Source organism: Hippoglossus stenolepis, chromosome 15 (assembly GCF_022539355.2).
Source record: "Hippoglossus stenolepis isolate QCI-W04-F060 chromosome 15, HSTE1.2, whole genome shotgun sequence".
Lineage (NCBI taxonomy): Eukaryota > Metazoa > Chordata > Actinopteri > Pleuronectiformes > Pleuronectidae > Hippoglossus > Hippoglossus stenolepis.
This window is the reverse complement of record NC_061497.1, coordinates 249,640-266,569: the sequence shown is the minus strand read 5'-3', so window position 1 is coordinate 266,569 and position 16,930 is coordinate 249,640. Positions and strand designations below refer to the sequence as shown.

Here is a 16,930-nt window from a genome sequence, read left to right as displayed (position 1 = left end):
TCTTAGTCAACATCAATTCTTAATTCAAAAAGAATCTCAGGCGGTAGTTCAATCAGGAGAGACTTGATTCACAAGTTAACGATGTTTATTTGACAAATGCACAGAAGCAAAGTGAATGTTTACAGTCTTTGGCATTTTAGACCCCTGTGAGATGTCATCAGGATTAGAAAGGGGTGGAGCAGAGCATCGAACAGGAATACCCCCCGGGGTCTAGACACTGGTGGTGGTTCATCAGTCAATCGATTGTTTTGGATGGCTCATTGATTTGGGTCATGCAAACAGGAAGACATTTGTGGAACAAATACCACATTCAGATCGTTTACTGGTCAATAGTGACAAAGCACTCACCACACTTGATGTGAGCAGAACTGCAACCTTTCTCCATCTTTTTCCCATGATTTCAATTCGGTTGAAATAGCTGCAGAGCTTCTGTTCAATATTTGACAATCCCATAGCAACATCCTCATGGAGCTTTGAGCAGTCTCTCTCATGAAAACTTTTGAGGCGCATTTTTTAAACCTCCCCAGCACGTCTACGATTGAACACAATGATTTGTGAAAGAGTAACCTTTGCAAGTCGAGCATAATTCTGAGCGGTGGCTTTCTCCTTCAAGTTGCAAAAGGGACTTTCCGCAGATTTCTCAAGGAACTGATCAAGTCCACTGACATTTTCAAGAAATTGTACACGTCCAAGTGGACTGAGTTGGTGTCTCACAGTGCCCTGAACACACTGGGTGATGCAATTCAGATTTTACTTTATGCAAATACTGTTTGTGTTACAGCTATTAAAGGTTCACTGCAAGAAAATGCAACAAAAAAAAAACGCCGGTTCTGTTATTCTTCATCATTTGGTTCGGCTCAGAATTGAGATCACTTTTTTTTTGCACTTTTCCCCACACATTTCTATATTGTGCTCTTGTGTGAACAAAAATGTAAGGTGCAACTTAATTTTGTGTTTATAAAATCATGGTTCCCCTTATGCTTTGTGCTGTCAGGTGTGTGTATTTATGTTAATGAAGAGCTATTTAAAAGGTGACATCATTGTCCCTTTGAAGTCCCAGCATTGTTTGTTTTGTCCTCAAAAGTCACACATTTATCAAAAAGAGGGATGTCTGCGAAAACCACAATATAGTCAGGGTCCTGTGTATGAAGTTCTGTAGTTTATATCTACAGCCTAAAGTGAGCTGAACTTTCTTTCAGATTTTTTGCAGTTCTTCGTGTCCTTCTTCTATTAATGCCTTGCAATATAAGTGAAGTAAACCTCCATTTCATTATTTCATTCCGTGTATCCCGCATCAATCACCACATTTTCATATATATATATATATATATATATATATATATACCATGATATACCTTATTTGTACATTAAAAACGGGTCAAGCATTCATCTCTCTCTCTGTGTGCATGTGTACGTCTGTATTTTCCGCAGGCACAGCCGGTGAGGAGATACCCTTTAATCTTCAGAGATACTCCAAACTCCTCTCCCTGCAGAAACAAGACGACGGGACACCTTTTTTATACTTTTTAATAAATATTAATTAAATAACTCTTTCACGTCTCATTCTTCAACCAGTGACTTCTCATTGGTCACGTTCACCCCACGACGTAGAGCCTTCTCATTGGTTCACCCTCTCATTGGCCAAGGGGTGGGACACCGTGACATGACAGCTTCTCATTGGTCGGGTGAGACTCGAGGGGCGCGGCTTGGTGACGTCAAGGGACGTGGGGCCTGTCACTTTGACAAACAATGTCCCTCTATTCTCTCTAAGGAGCAGTAATAACAATTGTAATGATAGAGGTATTGCCAATAATAGTAGTGTACATGCATAGGCATATTGTGTATCTAAGCAATCTTGTTTTAATCGTAATCCACAATCAGCTGCCACCAGGGGGGCCCGCACCACCAGGCTCAGAGACAGTTTCATCCCCCAGGCCATAAGACTTTTAAACTCCTCCAAACCAGCACCTTAGCATATTTGCACTATTGCACATAATTGCACCATTGTTTTTCTTTAGGTGTGTATATATATATTTAGATATATATATTTTATTTTCTATTTTCAACTTTTGATATTCTATTTTATATTATTTTATTCAATAATTTTTTGCTTGTAAATATTCGGAGCATTGCAATAAGAGAGCCTGTGACCCAAGCATTTCATTGCCAGCGACTGCTTAATGTAATTGTTGTGCATTTCACATTAAACTCTTGAATCTTGAACCACGATCCACCACAATCTAATTGCCATGTCACAATATGAAGAATATGCAGAAAAATTGTTTATTATCAGATTGTGGGTAATCATTGTCCATTCAGAAGCTAATCTTAACTGACCTAACCTTTAAAATATTTTCACAAAAAACACAATATGTTAAACACTAGTCACATTTTTATTTCTATGCTCACTGTACATATGGCACTAAGGTGTTTTTTAATGGCAGATGGCTATGGATTATTAGATGACAAAACCATGCACTATTCCACACGTAAAATATGATGATCATAAGACCGTCAACATAACCAAACAAATTCAAATTAACACAACTTAAGAGATGCCTTGTCTGCTGCTGGCAGCATAAACTGTTGCATTCATATTTTGAAACATCCTTGGCAGAAATACATTTCCTAAGAGAAATACTCCAGCAAATTCCCAAACTGTCTGTGAATCATGACCAGGAGAGCCCCAAGTTTAAAGAGGATGAAAGTAACCAATGTGATTGGCTATTACTGTCACAACTTATAACTTGGCAACCTACAATATACGATGATGTAATCTGTCTGTGCTTGGCATGCCCTCAGTCCTGTGCTGCTAGGTTCCCAGAAATAAACCTCGAGTAAAGTGTTCTGATTTACATAAAAATGGGAAGTTGTGGGCATATGTACATAGGAATTTGTACACTATTTTTCCAGCGACAAAGTACACTACCGTTCAAAGGTTTGGGGTCACTTAGAAATTTCCTTATTTTTCAAAGAAAAGCACTGTTTTTTTCAATGAAGATAACATTAAATTAATCAGAAATACACTCTATACATTGTTAATGTGGTAAATGACTATTCTAGGTGGAAACGTCTGGTTTTTAATGAAATATCTACATAGGTGTATAGAGGCCCATTTCCAGCAACTATCACTCCAGTGTTCTAATGGTACATTGTGTTTGCTAATCGCCTTAGAAGACTAATGAATGATTAGAAAACCCTTGAAAACCCTTGTGCAATTATGTTAGCACAGCTGAAAACTGTTTTGCTGGTGAGAGAAGCTATAGAACTGGCCTTCCTTTGAGCTAGTTGAGTATCTGGAGCATCACATTTGTGGGTTCGATTATACTCTCAAAATGGCCAGAAAAAGAGAACTTTCATGTGAAACTCGCCAGTCTATTCTTGTTCTTAGAAATGAAGGCTATTCCATGCGAGAAATTGCGAAGAAACTGAAAATTTCCTACAACGGTGTGTACTACTCCCTTCAGAGAACAGCACAAACGGGCTCTAACCAGAGTAGAAAGAGAAGTGGGAGGCCCCCGGTGCACAACTCAGCAAGAAGACAAGTATATTAGAGTCTCTAGTTTGAGAAATAGATGCCTCACAGGTCCTCAACTGGCAGCTTCTTTAAATGGTACCCGCAAAACGCCAGTGTCAACGTCTACAGTGAAGAGGCGACTCCGGGATGCTGGCCTTCTAGGCAGAGTGGCAAAGAAAAAGCCATATCTGAGGCTGGCCAATAAAAAGAAAAGATTGATATGGGCAAAAGAACACAGACATTGGACAGAGGAAGATTGGAAAAAAGTGTTATGGACAGACGAATCAAAGTTTGAGGTGTTTGGATCACACAGAAGAACATTTGTGAGACGCAGAACAGGTGAAAAGATGCTGGAAGAGTGCCTGATGCCATCTGTCAAGCATGGTGGAGGTAATGTGATGGTCTGGGGCTGCTTTGGTGCTGGTAAAGTGGGAGATTTGTACAAGGTAAAAGGGATTTTAAATAAGGAAGGCTATCACTCCATTTTGCAACGCCATGCCATACCCTGTGGACAGCGCTTGATTGGAGCCAATTTCCTCCTACAACAGGACAATGACCCAAAGCACACCTCCAAATTATGCAAGAAGTATTTAGGGAAGAAGCAGGCAGCTGGTATGCTGTCTGTAACGGAGTGACCAGCGCAGTCACCAGATCTCAACCCCATTGAGCTGTTGTGGGAGCAGCTTGACCGTATGGTATGCAAGAAGTGCCCATCAAGCCAATCCAACTTGTGGGAGGGGCTTCAGGAAGCATGGGGTGAAATTTCTACAGATTACCTCAACAAATTAACAGCTAGAATGCCAAAGGTCTGCAATGCTGTAATTGCTGCAAATGGAGCATTCTTTGACGAAAGCAAAGTTTGAAGAACAAAATTAATATTTCAAATAAAAATCATTATTTCTAACCTTGTCAATGTCTTGACTATATTTTCTATTCATTTTGCAACTCATTTGATAAATAAAAGTGTGAGTTTTCATGGAAAACACGAAATTGTCTGGGTGACCCCAAACTTTTGAACGGTAGTGTATATGTTCAAATACATTGATGATATATTAGGTGTCTGCATAAAATCTTTTACAATCAGAGCCATTTATCCGTGTCTATACTTTAAGAAACCAAGAGTGAAACTATTTTAAGTGGTTTAGTCATTGGTGCAGGTGTTTTCATTTGCAACAGATGTAAAGTGGTTTATTGTTTGAAGGAAACTGTTCAAGACTGTTTGATTATATTGTAAATGACTGAGTGTTCCTTTTTTGTTATTCCCTTGTTTTCGTGATCGGTGCAATCGCGTCCTTCCATTAGCAACCAACTGCTGCTTCAGGTTCAATACCTCCCTATCTAAAAAACACTGATGTTTCTCACAAGTGTCAATAACACCAGAATAAACTTTTTCTTATGTTAGAGGAAAGCAGATATTCTTGAAACGTTCAATTGCTGAAAGTGTCCACTAGACTGTGAATACTGAGAATATATCTTGATGATATAACATGATTTTTATCAGACTATAACTCTTAAGTTTAGGTGGTTGCCATGTCCTGAGGCAGCAGCAGTCTTTACCTCTGTGTGAATACAGTTTTATGTCTGCAACTTCTACACAGTTTGGAAGGCCTTGGTTTGGGGAGGGACATTAACAGCTTTGGCCCCCATGTGGGTCAGCTGCCCTGTGCACAGTTCAGGGGGATTGTTGGAGTTTGAGGTTGAAATAGAGGTCGGTGTACAGGGTTCAGGAGTCTTGTGAACTGTCAGATTGTAGCCAGGTGGAGAGTGAGGGAAGGTGGAGGCTTGGCAGTCTTCCTTGATGGCCGCCACAGCAGGAACACAGCCATGTTGGCCTCGGGGCCCCATGTTGCGTATCATAGACTGGGTAGAGGAGGTGTCTGAGCGAGAGCTGCCAGTGCGGGATGAGGACAGAGAGTTGGGCTTCACCAGTTTGGCTTTGGGAGCCTCTGCATCCTCCCTGGAATGAGAATTTGGTTGTATGACTTCACAGAGTTCCCTAAACAGATTAAATAGACATTTACCAACAATGTGAAATGGAAAGGTTAATGCTAACACTAGAGATAAAGTGAAATTTGGTTATATCAAAGTAGATCTTAGACTTAAGTCACATCCATAGAATGCATACATTATCTCACGTGATGTTTATACAACTTAGCTGGAGACAAGGAAAGTATGTTAGCTTTTAGCCTTCTTTCTTTGTCACTGGCTACTTGAATTTCTTATAGACAGCAATGTCCATTAATCTATTGTTTTTCCCACAGATAGAATGAATGCTTCAGCTTTTTGTAAACTGGTATAACAAAAAGTACAGCATTTCATGCCACCATTTAGATAATAATGAATGAGAAGTTTTGGTTTTCTTCTTTAGGAGCATTATTAAAGTGTGTGTGTGTGTGTGTGTGTTTGTGAAGTACGGCGCAGGTTCTGGTCCAGGCTCTGGTCATCTCACTCCTAGACTATTGTAACTCCCTCCTGGCTGGTCTGCCTGCTAGTGCCATCCGACCTCTGCAGATCATCCAGAATGCAGCAGCTCGACTGGTCTTTAACCTAAATTCACTCAAACTACTCCGCTCCTCCGCTCCCTTCACTGGTTACCGGTGGCTGCCCGCATCCATTTCAAAACATTAGTACTTGCATACCATGCTGCGAACGGATCGGGTCCAGTCTACATCCAGGACATGGTCAAACGTTACACCCCAGCCCGTTCACTCCGCTCTGCTTCGGCCAATCGGCTTGTTGCTCCCTCACTGCGAGCTAAACACTCATCAAAATCACGACTGTTTGCTGTCCTGGCTCCTAAATGGTGGAATGAGCTCCCCATGGACATCCGGACATCAGAAAGTTTACACATCTTCCGCCGCAAACTAAAAACACCCCTCTTCCGACTATACCTTGAATAAAAGTTTAAACTAACAATTTTAGCAGCACTTAAATGGCACTTACTTATAGCACTTTGAAGTTTGGCTTTCTTGAAGAAAATTGTACTTTCTTGATTCTTGTTGTTCTGGGTTTGTACCCTCATGGTTGACTGCACTTATTGTAAGTCGCTTTGGATAAAAGCGTCAGCTGAATGAAATGTGATGTAATGTAAAAGTACTTACGGTAAGTACTTCAAATATATTTGAATTAATGAATTGATGAGTAAGTTCTCAAACATAATTTTACTTCTGAAAATGGATCTACCAACAAACATTGGTAGGTTTTCTTTCTTTGTCAAGTAACTGTTGCGTTTATGGTCTTCTGGGGTTGCTCTGAATTATTTATTCATAAATTGTAAGATTTAAATGATTAAATTATATAATTTTGTAACCTGTTGTAACAGCTATTCAGTTATTCACAGTAAAAGTAATTTTATTTTGAAACCGGAAATAGTTTGCTGTGAATGACACTTGTCTGACTGTGTAACTCAGAGGGCTCCGTTTAGTTAAGTTTAATTTTTTCTTTGTAATAATGTACATTAAAAAGTAAATGTTCCATTTGCCTCATCTATGTACACTTCCACTACAAAACAGGGGGGTTATGACAGCTGCAGATGAGATTCCTCTCCTTTGAGGTTTTACCTGATTTCGTTTGGTGTCTCTTCTTCATATTTCTTTGTCTCCTTCTTGCGACACACCAGCCAGATGATGAAGATGATGAGGAGGATACCAAATGACACTCCAACCACTGCCCCTGCTACCACACCCATTCCCCTTACATCTACACACAATTACACAACACACACACACAGAGTCATTTGCAAAAGAAAGAGTATAACAAAATTGAACTTGAAAAATCACAGTGAAATACAACTTAAAATGTGATAAATTAGTAAGAGCACAGATTAAATTAAAGGACCTCATGGAACACATTTGTTTTGTGTAAAAGCAATTTAGGACAACTTGCCGCATTCACCAATTTTCTACTATTTGGAATTTTCTTACAGGTATGAAAAGAATATACGAATGATCTAGACCTGTCGTAGTCATATCAAGTATTCCACAAATGGATTATGTATTTTATTACATTGAAAAAAAAAATTAATTACACCTCATAAATATTTTGACATTATTCTGTTTAACGCTGTAATTTTAATTATAATGTAATTCTAAATTTATTAATGTTCCTGCTAAATGTCTAGATGTCCAGGGGAGCACATAATTATTTTGTGATGCAAAATGGTGCAGTTGGCATGTGCATGGAGATGCTTGATTTATTTAATTTGAATGACTATGTGATAGTCACCGTGTAAACTATTTTCAGATTATTTACCTAAAATGGAATTTTTTCTCCAGGTGATTGATCTATCCATTCTTCCAGTAATCCAGGCTTGGGTAGCATACGAAGCTGGCCAAGTAGGGTATTCCAGATGTCCCCCTCCCTAGCAACGCTTTCCAGCATTTCCTAGGGAATCCCGAGGTGTGCCCAGCCAGTTGTAATATGTAATCCCTCCAGCAAGTTCTAAGGCTACCCCAGGGTCTTTTCCCAGTTGAGCTTGTCCGGTAAACCTCTACTGGAAGGCACCCAGCAGGCATCCCAACTAGATTCCCAAACCACCTCAACTGTTACTGTTCTCTAAGTCCCACCACCTGATGGAAAAAACTAATTTCGGCTACTTGGATTTAAGATCTCAATCTATTGGTCACTACCCAGAGCTCATTACCAAATATGAGGGTTGGAATGTAAATTGACTGGCAAATTAAGAGCGTTGCCTTGCACCTCAGCTCCTTCTTCAACACAACACTCGGTACAATGCCAGCATTACTGATGATGTTGCACAGACCCGCCTGTCCATCTCACACTCCATCTTCCCCTCACTCAAGAACAATACCCCGAGATACTTAAACAAAATACATTTACTTTACAGCACAATGCACATCTACCGTCAAGTCCATTGCCGTGTCAGGAGAATGCCAAACCAACTACTGGCATTTCTCCACAAGGAGAAACAGCAGGTGCTAGCGGCACCATGAAAGCGTAAGCTAGTCTGCCTTCAAGTCAAGTCCACGATTGAGTCAGGAGATTGCTATTTCAGCTAGCGAGAGTGCTCCACAAGAAACAGATGTTAGCAGTGGAGCGCAGACACCTGAACAATAACTGTACAAGGTGAGGATATTTGATTGATCCCAGCAAATGGCCAGCTACAGTAACCCAGGCACTTCAAGACATTTTAATTCAGAGAGGACCATATCAAGTCAAAGGAATTGATTTTCCCAGGGACAGTGCACACACAATTTTCTGTACGTCATTACAGTCGGACATTAACAAATGGAGAGTGACTAGAAAGGCAATGGCTTGTTTATTCAATAAGCAAGGAGTTTACGTTTTGCTTCTGTTGGAAACTTTTTGGTGGAAGTGAGAGAAAGTCAGCTCTGGCAAGAGGAGGTGTTAAAGACTTGAAAAATATGTCAAGCATTCTTAGCACCCATGAAACATCACATGAGCATATAGAGAGCTTTCATAAATAGAAAGAGTTTGACATAAGATTGGCCACGTAAAACACCATAGATGCACAAAATCAGCAGAACCTCGCTGCTGAGACAATGCATTGGCATTCCGTGGTAGCACCATTAGAGTGTTTAAGCATAACAATGGCAATTTCCTCAAACTAGTGGAGATGATGGGCCTTTTTGACACCGTCATGAATGAACACATGGTTACAGGAGAGTAACTTCAAAGGAATCGCACTTCAAAACAAAATCATAGCAATGCTCCCATCCCAGATTCAGTAGGAAATTCTCACGATGCTGAGGTCAGCTATATACTACTCCATAATTTGTGCGAGTAGAACAGAATGCATGACCATTATCTTACGCTTTGTTACAAAACAGGGAGGAAGTGTGGACATCAGAGAGCATTTCTTGGAATTCACAGAGATAACTGATTGTACAGGTGCCAGTATGACTGAGGTTCTTATTAAGAAACTTAGGGAGCTGGATATTGACATTTTGGATTTGAGAGGTCAAGGTTATGACAATGGATCAAATATGAGAGGCAAACATAGTGCTGTGTAAAAACGAGTTAGAGAAAGTCGGGTAGATGCGCTTAAAACCATCCGACACCAGTTAGGGGATGTATATGATGCACTGCTGTCAATGGCACAAGATGAAAGTCTAACTGGCGTTTGCGGAGCTAAAACTAGATGTGAAGCCGGAGGCATTGCAGCTCAAATTGAAAGCTACCCATTCCTGTGCTCCATCATAACGTTGTTGATGTAGCTAAAGCAGTGGCACAGCTTCTTTTTTGTTTTTTTTCTTTCACAGAGTTCTTGACTGCACTATCAATGCTGTGGAGGAGCGTTTTTCTCAACTTAAGGAGCACAGGGACGTTTGGAGTGTTGTATGACATTCCCTTCATCGAGAAGAGGAACACTGCGGACGTTCTCCAGGAATGCATAGCCCTGACACACAGTAACTCAATGTTGATGGGAAGGAACTTTTTGCGGGATGTCTGCTTTGAGTAGACATCTAGCAGCTGGAACTAAACCACTAGACGTACTCAAGTTCACCTGTGACAATGGGATGGAATCAGTTTTTCCAAATGCTTTTATAACATTACGAGTGCTTCTCACAGTCCCCATTTCAGTTGCTTTAGGAGAACGCAGTTTCTCAAAGTTGAAACTGATAAAAAACTACCTCCGCAGTACGATGAAAAAAGAGACTTAATGGACTGGCAACGATCTCTGTTCTCCTGCAAGTTTCAGAGCCTTATAATTTATTTAAAGAAAGTCACTAGAAAGTCACTAGTTTGTTTTACTACATTGACCTGTGATGTAACAGGTAGTTTAAGGTTAAACAGGAAGTTGAAGAGTAAGTAGGAAGTCCACTTGTTGATCCATGCTGCCATGTATCCCAGCCATACTGAAGCCTGCAGCCCTGTATACTAATGCTGAGCACAGCCTGTAAGTTGAATAAGTAACATTTTAACTTTTAGAACATCATGTGGTGTATAAAAACACTACATTTAAGCATACTTTGTCACATGGGGATTGAACAGTTAATTTGCCTAATGGGGGAATGGGATACTTTGTACCCTACTGATGGTGGTTTGTATTTTTATGTTGCAGTTTTCACTCTGTCTAATGAGTGGCAAATACAAATAAAGTTCATAGAGGAAAACTACTTCAACCAGTCATTAATTGGAAGAGTTAGCTATCTGCATAGCTGCGTCGGGGAAGCAGCGAGGGCAGAATAATCTCTATAGAACAAGAATAGGCACGGAAAGTCGAAATTGAGCAAAAAACTAAAAACAGCCCAGTCTGAACTTCTAATCTGCTTTTTACAGTCCCATATCTCTCCAAAATAACATTATTGGCGTATGTGTGTTGGGCTTGTATGGTACATTGCAAATAGAGGTGCTGAGGTTTACTCATGATATTTACACACTTTTTTATACATATTGACGAGAGTTGATTGTACATACTCACAAACAAATGTAGGAATAAAATGTAGGATAAGTATTGAACAATGTTTTTGCATGAGGCCCAATGCTTTTTCTAGTTTAGAACTGTGAGCAATGCACGTTTTCCATATTTTCAGTCTTATGTGACATTAATTGATTTTTTTTGCACACTAACATCCTCCATGTACATCTCCTGGCTCTTAGTGTTAGTCTTAGCATCACCTGGGCTGAACTCAAATTTGAACAAGAGAACGTTAAGAAACGAGTGCAGTCCAGTATTTGCAGCCTGTGAAGGAGCTGCTAAGATGTTCTTAGGAAACAATATATATGAGTAAGTGGCTTCTTCTTTTCAATCAAAGGGTGGCAATTTTGTGCCCAAGCAGTGCTCAGTGTTCAGCAAAGGGTGTCCACTCACAGTGCATCATAACCTCCACTGTGCAGCTCTCTTCTCCCACATCATTGTTGGCTGTGCATTTGTAGACTCCAGTGCTGTCCTTGGTCAAGTTCCTCAATGTAACAATTTCTGGGTTTTTCAAATCTTAAAGTTCCAACACAGAAAAAACAGGACAAAACATTGTATTGTTTTATTATGCCATTGTTAAAAATAGACAAAAATAATTGTGAATTACTGCTATTTTTAAAAGTAGATGTTGGTAAATGCTTTACGCCAGGGACACACTGGAGGCGGAAGTGCAGCAAAGTGTCAATTCTGGTGCGAGCAGCCGCCTGGCTGTTCACACCGGAAGCGCATTTGTCCGTGCCGGTCAGCCCGCGATTCTGCTTTCTCCGCTGGTTGTTGTAAGCTCCGTTTAATGTAGAGTAGGTAGATGATGATGGTCTTCACAAGTGACTGACCTACGCAAGCCTATAGCCACCCCCCTCTGTCTGTCTGTGTGCTTGTGTGCCTGTCTGTTTAGACACAACTGACAAATGTGTGGAATAAGTACATAATTAAAAAAAACAATTACAGTGGATGGGCAGATGGGGAAATTTTGTTATGTGTTGGTAAATATTGGGGAAATTGAAACTCCAGGAGAACAGCAGGACACTCAAAAGTATGGGATGCATATTTGACCATTTGTATCATATATAATATATCATTTATATCGTTTACAATCGATTATAAGTGTGTTTTCTGGCCCGATTTGCTCGCAGCGAGTAGAAAAAATAGAACAGATGCCGAAACGATCGCGAGCTGGTGTGAACAGCCCAATTGATTAACATGGGCGCGGAAAGAGTACGGATCGCATTTCGTGGCGCTTTGCAGCGCTTATGCCTCCGGTGTGTCCCTAGCGTGACAGTCTGAGGCTGTATGGCAGGAAGAAGCAGAAATAGAGGGAAACTAATTAGAATAGATAGAGCTTTTGAGAATTTATGACATTAGACTGGTTGAGTTGCTATAAAAAAACAATACATTTAAATAGCTGAAATATGACCACAATCTATCACTTTTCTTGAACTGAATCCCTGTTCACCTGGGTTGGATGACTTAAGTGTTTTGCTAACAGCTGAAAAATCCCACTCTCATCTGCTGTACCAATATGTGGTGACACTCTGCTTCATGTCTCAATGTTCTTCTTTTTGCAGTAACATTTAATACGTGTTTGTATGTACTTTGTAATCGGTAGGCATTGTGTGCTGACTTACCTAACAGTGCCAATGGAGGCAGCTTGCCAACATGCTTGCCATTGTCCAGTACCCTCTGCCATTTATAGTGGATGGGATCAGAGCCATCAGCAGACTTGCAGCTCATCTTAACATCACCACCCTCCAACAGTTTGCCCTCAATCCAGCACTGCGGCTTGGATGGCTTCACTGCACATAGACAATTACATACAAAAACAATGTTGTTTCCCCACACACCAGTTTTTCTCCTGCAGACTGATATTTCCTGATGGCTAAGATATATTATTTAGATTTGTTCACCTGTTCATGCGGACACGGGAACTACATTAAAAAAAAGGTTTAACAAATCAAATCACTACCTAGTATGATCACATTAACCATGTTTTGTCTGATCAACCTGAGTGAAACCTTGAGGACAAGTTTTAACTTTTAATTTAATAAAAAAAATGTTTTGCTCCTTCAGTTTTGAGTTCCATCCAAGTGGAAACCAATCGTGATGTCACTCACTGGTTTGTGAACTTTCGTTTTGAAGCCGAGAGATTTGAATTTGATCAGCGTCATCTTGGCAGTTTGGAGCCGGATGTTAACATATTTGGTTAAGAAGGAGGAGCTTGAGAGGTGGGTCTGAAAGAATGTAAACACGACCACCAACAATGGCTACTGACAACACCGAGCTCCCAAATGCGCTGTGAGAACTAGCTGCTAACACAGTTAGCTTCCATCATCCGAGGTTAAATTCATGTGTTAAAATAATATAAAAAGCTAGTAGTAGACATGTTCACATCATATTTCAGAGCAGTAATGAATTGTAGCTGGAGTTAGCAAGTGTAAGATAATGTTAATTAGTGTGTAAAATATTTTGTGTTTTAATCTAGACCATGAAGAGACTTCAGAACAGATGTGAGCTGTTACATGAACTGTCTGACTAGACTCATGATGAAAAAGTGTTTGCATCTTTCCTCTATTTATATCATTACAGTCATAACACACTGCTAAACATTTTAAATGTAAGAGCAAGTTTGGACTTTACTCTTTCAGTAAACAGACAACTGCAATACTGTAAGTGCTGTGAGGTTTATATAAAATACTACTTTAATATTGTGCTTTCTCTATGCTAACATTTCTACTGTAATTTATACTCACAAAATATTAACAAGTTATGATCCTGTTTACCTTTATCCACAACTGTATTTCATTTTTTGTCATTTAAAGTTATCTATGACACTCTACTTTACTACTCATGATTTGAAGGACCACACCTGATATAAACACTTTGATGGACATGTCACAATTTGAAATTAATTAATTAATCAAATTTTTGTTTTAATCAAATCCATCTTTGACAAAGATATTAGTTAATACCTATGTGTCTTATGACATATCAAATTTTTTTTATTACAATAAAAACATTAACTCACCAAAGTGTCATGTTTGATTTATTATAAGAAAAAAGCTAAATAAGAAAATCCAGGCAAGTCATCTGTAGTCAATGGAAAATGTTCTCAGTACAGTTTAATCATGTTCGGTTCATGTTTTTTAAATACACTGTTCAATTACACGAGCTGTGGTTTCAAAATGTAACCATCAGAGTTTACATTCTCTGAGTAAACACTTAAGAGTTTGTATATCGAATACATACTTTTAAAGTGCTAACAGCAGTTGTTATTTGTTAGAAGTCACATTTAATCCAGTTGAATTTCAGGTTGGACAGTTCCAGCTGTTTACGATTGAAGAGTATTCATGTCACATTGATAAACACTTACCTGTGAAGGTTGTGACTGCTGAAGTTGATCCATCAGCTAATTCTAGTTTTATAGTTTTTAAATTGTGTTTTAAAAATGTTACTACCACCTCTAAAATAGAAGAAATTAAGTCAAAGGCGAGAAACTGAACCTGAAAATGATAATACAGAGAATGATAGACAAAGTTCTGTTTGTCTGTCATCTCAGAGGAAACTGAACTGGAGGCAGTGTATGCATTAAAGAATTAAGGATCTTGTTATCCAGTCTCTCTCCTCCACATCCTGACAGATGGCACCAGATATGCTGCTCCATACATAGGGTCCCCCTTCTGTTAAGAACAGTCATGCAGTTTTCATTGTGGACACCTTTCCAATTGCAGTAAAACACAAACATTTTAGTTAAGACTTGATGGATCACGGTGAATCACATACATAAACCAGCTGTCAGGAGAGGTTAGTTGAGGACTATTGTGTATGAACTTACAGTTTAACATGAACAAACTCTTTAAAAATACAGAAAAAATAATATACATTACATAGTACAAATATTGAATATATAGTTTAATTAGTGAATATCTGCTCACTTTCTTGTATGTAAAGATCTGATCCTCAAAGTTTGAACTGCACAGATGCGATGTGATGGATGAGGTCCAGTTGTTTCACATCGTCATCATCAAGCAATGCATCAGCCTTTTAGCCTTTGGTACATAGATGGATAATAACAAACATAAAAAAGCAAGAGTACAGTCAATTAGTAGGTGAGAGGCGAACATTAACACATGAAATCAAGTAGAAATAAATGGTAAATGGTTTGTATTTATATAGTAGTTTTCTAGTCTTGATGACCACATAAAGTGCATCTATGAGGGGCAATTCAGGGTTCAGTATCTTGCCCAAGGTCACTTCGGCATGCAGATGGGGAAGACTGATCGAACCGCCGACCTCCTGGTGGGAGGACGACCACTCTACCACTCAACCGAAGCCGTAGACACCCAGAAGTCAAACATCCATGCAGCAGGTTATCACAAGAACCCCAACAAAATACAAAACATTAATGCTACATTTCAACCAAATACAAGAAGTTATGTTAAACTGAACTATCACAACATCCTTATTGACTTTCAATAACTCCCATTTATGCAGCTTACAAGATGTAAACTAGGTCACATGTGGCAGAAACAAAACAAACGTCATATTGATGTTGGTTACATTTACCTTTTAATCAAGCTTATCTCAACACCTGGTTAACACAGGTTAGCAGCCCTGAGTGCTCAGGTAGGCCCAGCGTTGTGTAGCCAGATGCGCGCTCCCTCCCTGCCGCTGCGGGGCGCTCTACCTGTTCTAATGGCGCACCAGTCATTAGGCGACGTCGGGCGTCCCGTATTTAAGGAGGCGGCCGTGTTTGGCTCGCACTCCTTCCGTTTCCGCTCCTCTCCGGTGGGTCGTGGATAGCGCGGAAGAGCTACCTCTGTAGCCGCGGCGTGGTTGTGCAACAGCCAGCGCCTCCTCTAATTTTCCCCCCTCGTACGCAGCGTGACTGACTGCTGGCGGGGGATCGCTCCGCCGGGGGACCTTCGGGGTGCAGTTGCGGGTCTGCTTTGTAAGTAACGTTGTCTGCCGTTTCTTGCTTCTCTTACCCAAGCTGACTGTTTATGTCATGCAACAGCTGGACTCATCTACGGCTGGGGGAGACTCCCACCCTCCGGGTTGCTGTGACGGTGCCTTGGCTTGCAGGGTGGTGCGTATGGCCCCATTATTAACCCAATTCAGTTGTTGTCATATTAATTATTAAAATTGTTTATTTCGCCCTCCTAGAGGCCCTGCTCCTTCGTCGGCCGTCATTGGCCACCACGTCTCAGACGGACCTGCTGTTTTGGCTTTACCGGAAATTGCACTATCCTAACTCACACTTTTAATGAACTGTGGCAGCTGATAGGAGCACGGCTCCACAGTTGGAGACTGCCCGGGCTCAGGACCAATTCTGTGTGTTCTTGGAGTATTGTCTCGTGCACTGTGGCTCTCCACGCTACACCTTCACGGCGCGTGGAGTGATCACCACAAAGGGACGCCTAGTCTTTTAGCAACCTTTTAAATACTGTTTATATTGGTTGGTATTTCGTCGTTTTGTTGTTTGTTGTTTCCACGCGGACATGTTTTAATTATTCTTTTATTGTTGGTCAGGTGCTGTGGGCCAGGCGCGACCAATTCCTGGTGGCGGGTTTTCTTCACAACCCGTTTTGTTGGTTTGCTGTGTCACGGGTGGCGAGTTTATTAATTTAATAACCTTCGATTTTTCACTATCAGAATATATGCCACTAATAATGAACTCATTTTCAAGATGTTTACCTGATAGTGCTGTAGCTAAATTTAAGGAAATAATTCCGATTACATTTAAACCCGTACTATCCGTCGATATAAACAACAAATTCATTAAAAACCCTAGCTCCACTGAGATTGACCATCTCGTCGATAGCTCTGTAAAGTCATTACGACTAACATTAGACTCAATAGCGCCTCTAAAAAAGAAACATATAAAACATAGTAAATTAGCTCCGTGGTATAATTCCAAGACACATGAGTTAAAACAAGTATCAAGAAAACTAGAAAGGAAGTGGCGCTCCAGCAACCGTGTTGAAAATCTCCTAGACTGGAAGAATAGTGTTAAA

General features: G+C 40.2%; 1 protein-coding gene and 2 long non-coding RNA genes across 4 annotated transcripts in view; 1 reads left to right on the top strand and 2 right to left on the bottom strand.

Annotated features, from left to right (window-relative positions):
* Nucleotides 1-4,437: 4,437 nt before the first annotated feature.
* The window catches only part of LOC118122607 (CXADR-like membrane protein), a 48,376-nt gene continuing 35,883 nt past the window's right edge, over nucleotides 4,438-16,930 (bottom strand). Inside the window, exons 4-7 of the mRNA XM_035179438.1 lie at nucleotides 12,545-12,712; nucleotides 11,313-11,435; nucleotides 7,078-7,216; nucleotides 4,438-5,474 (exon numbers count right to left, since the gene is read on the bottom strand). Of these exons, the coding sequence (XP_035035329.1) occupies nucleotides 5,108-5,474; nucleotides 7,078-7,216; nucleotides 11,313-11,435; nucleotides 12,545-12,712 (797 nt within the window). The 3' untranslated portion in view covers nucleotides 4,438-5,107. The remainder of the gene's footprint in view (nucleotides 5,475-7,077; nucleotides 7,217-11,312; nucleotides 11,436-12,544; nucleotides 12,713-16,930) is intronic.
* On the bottom strand, nucleotides 14,016-15,003 carry LOC118122610. Its single transcript, XR_004698482.2, has 2 exons — nucleotides 14,849-15,003; nucleotides 14,016-14,630 (listed from the first exon to the last, which is right to left on the bottom strand). It is a non-coding gene; the product is annotated as an uncharacterized LOC118122610 (long non-coding RNA).
* On the top strand, nucleotides 15,661-16,604 carry LOC118122609. 2 transcript variants are annotated; one of them, XR_007034877.1, is made up of 4 exons: nucleotides 15,661-15,864; nucleotides 15,931-16,002; nucleotides 16,080-16,371; nucleotides 16,446-16,604. It is a non-coding gene; the product is annotated as an uncharacterized LOC118122609 (long non-coding RNA). The 2 variants fall into 2 exon arrangements; XR_004698481.2 differs by lacking the exon at nucleotides 16,446-16,604 and having other exon boundaries at nucleotides 16,080-16,394.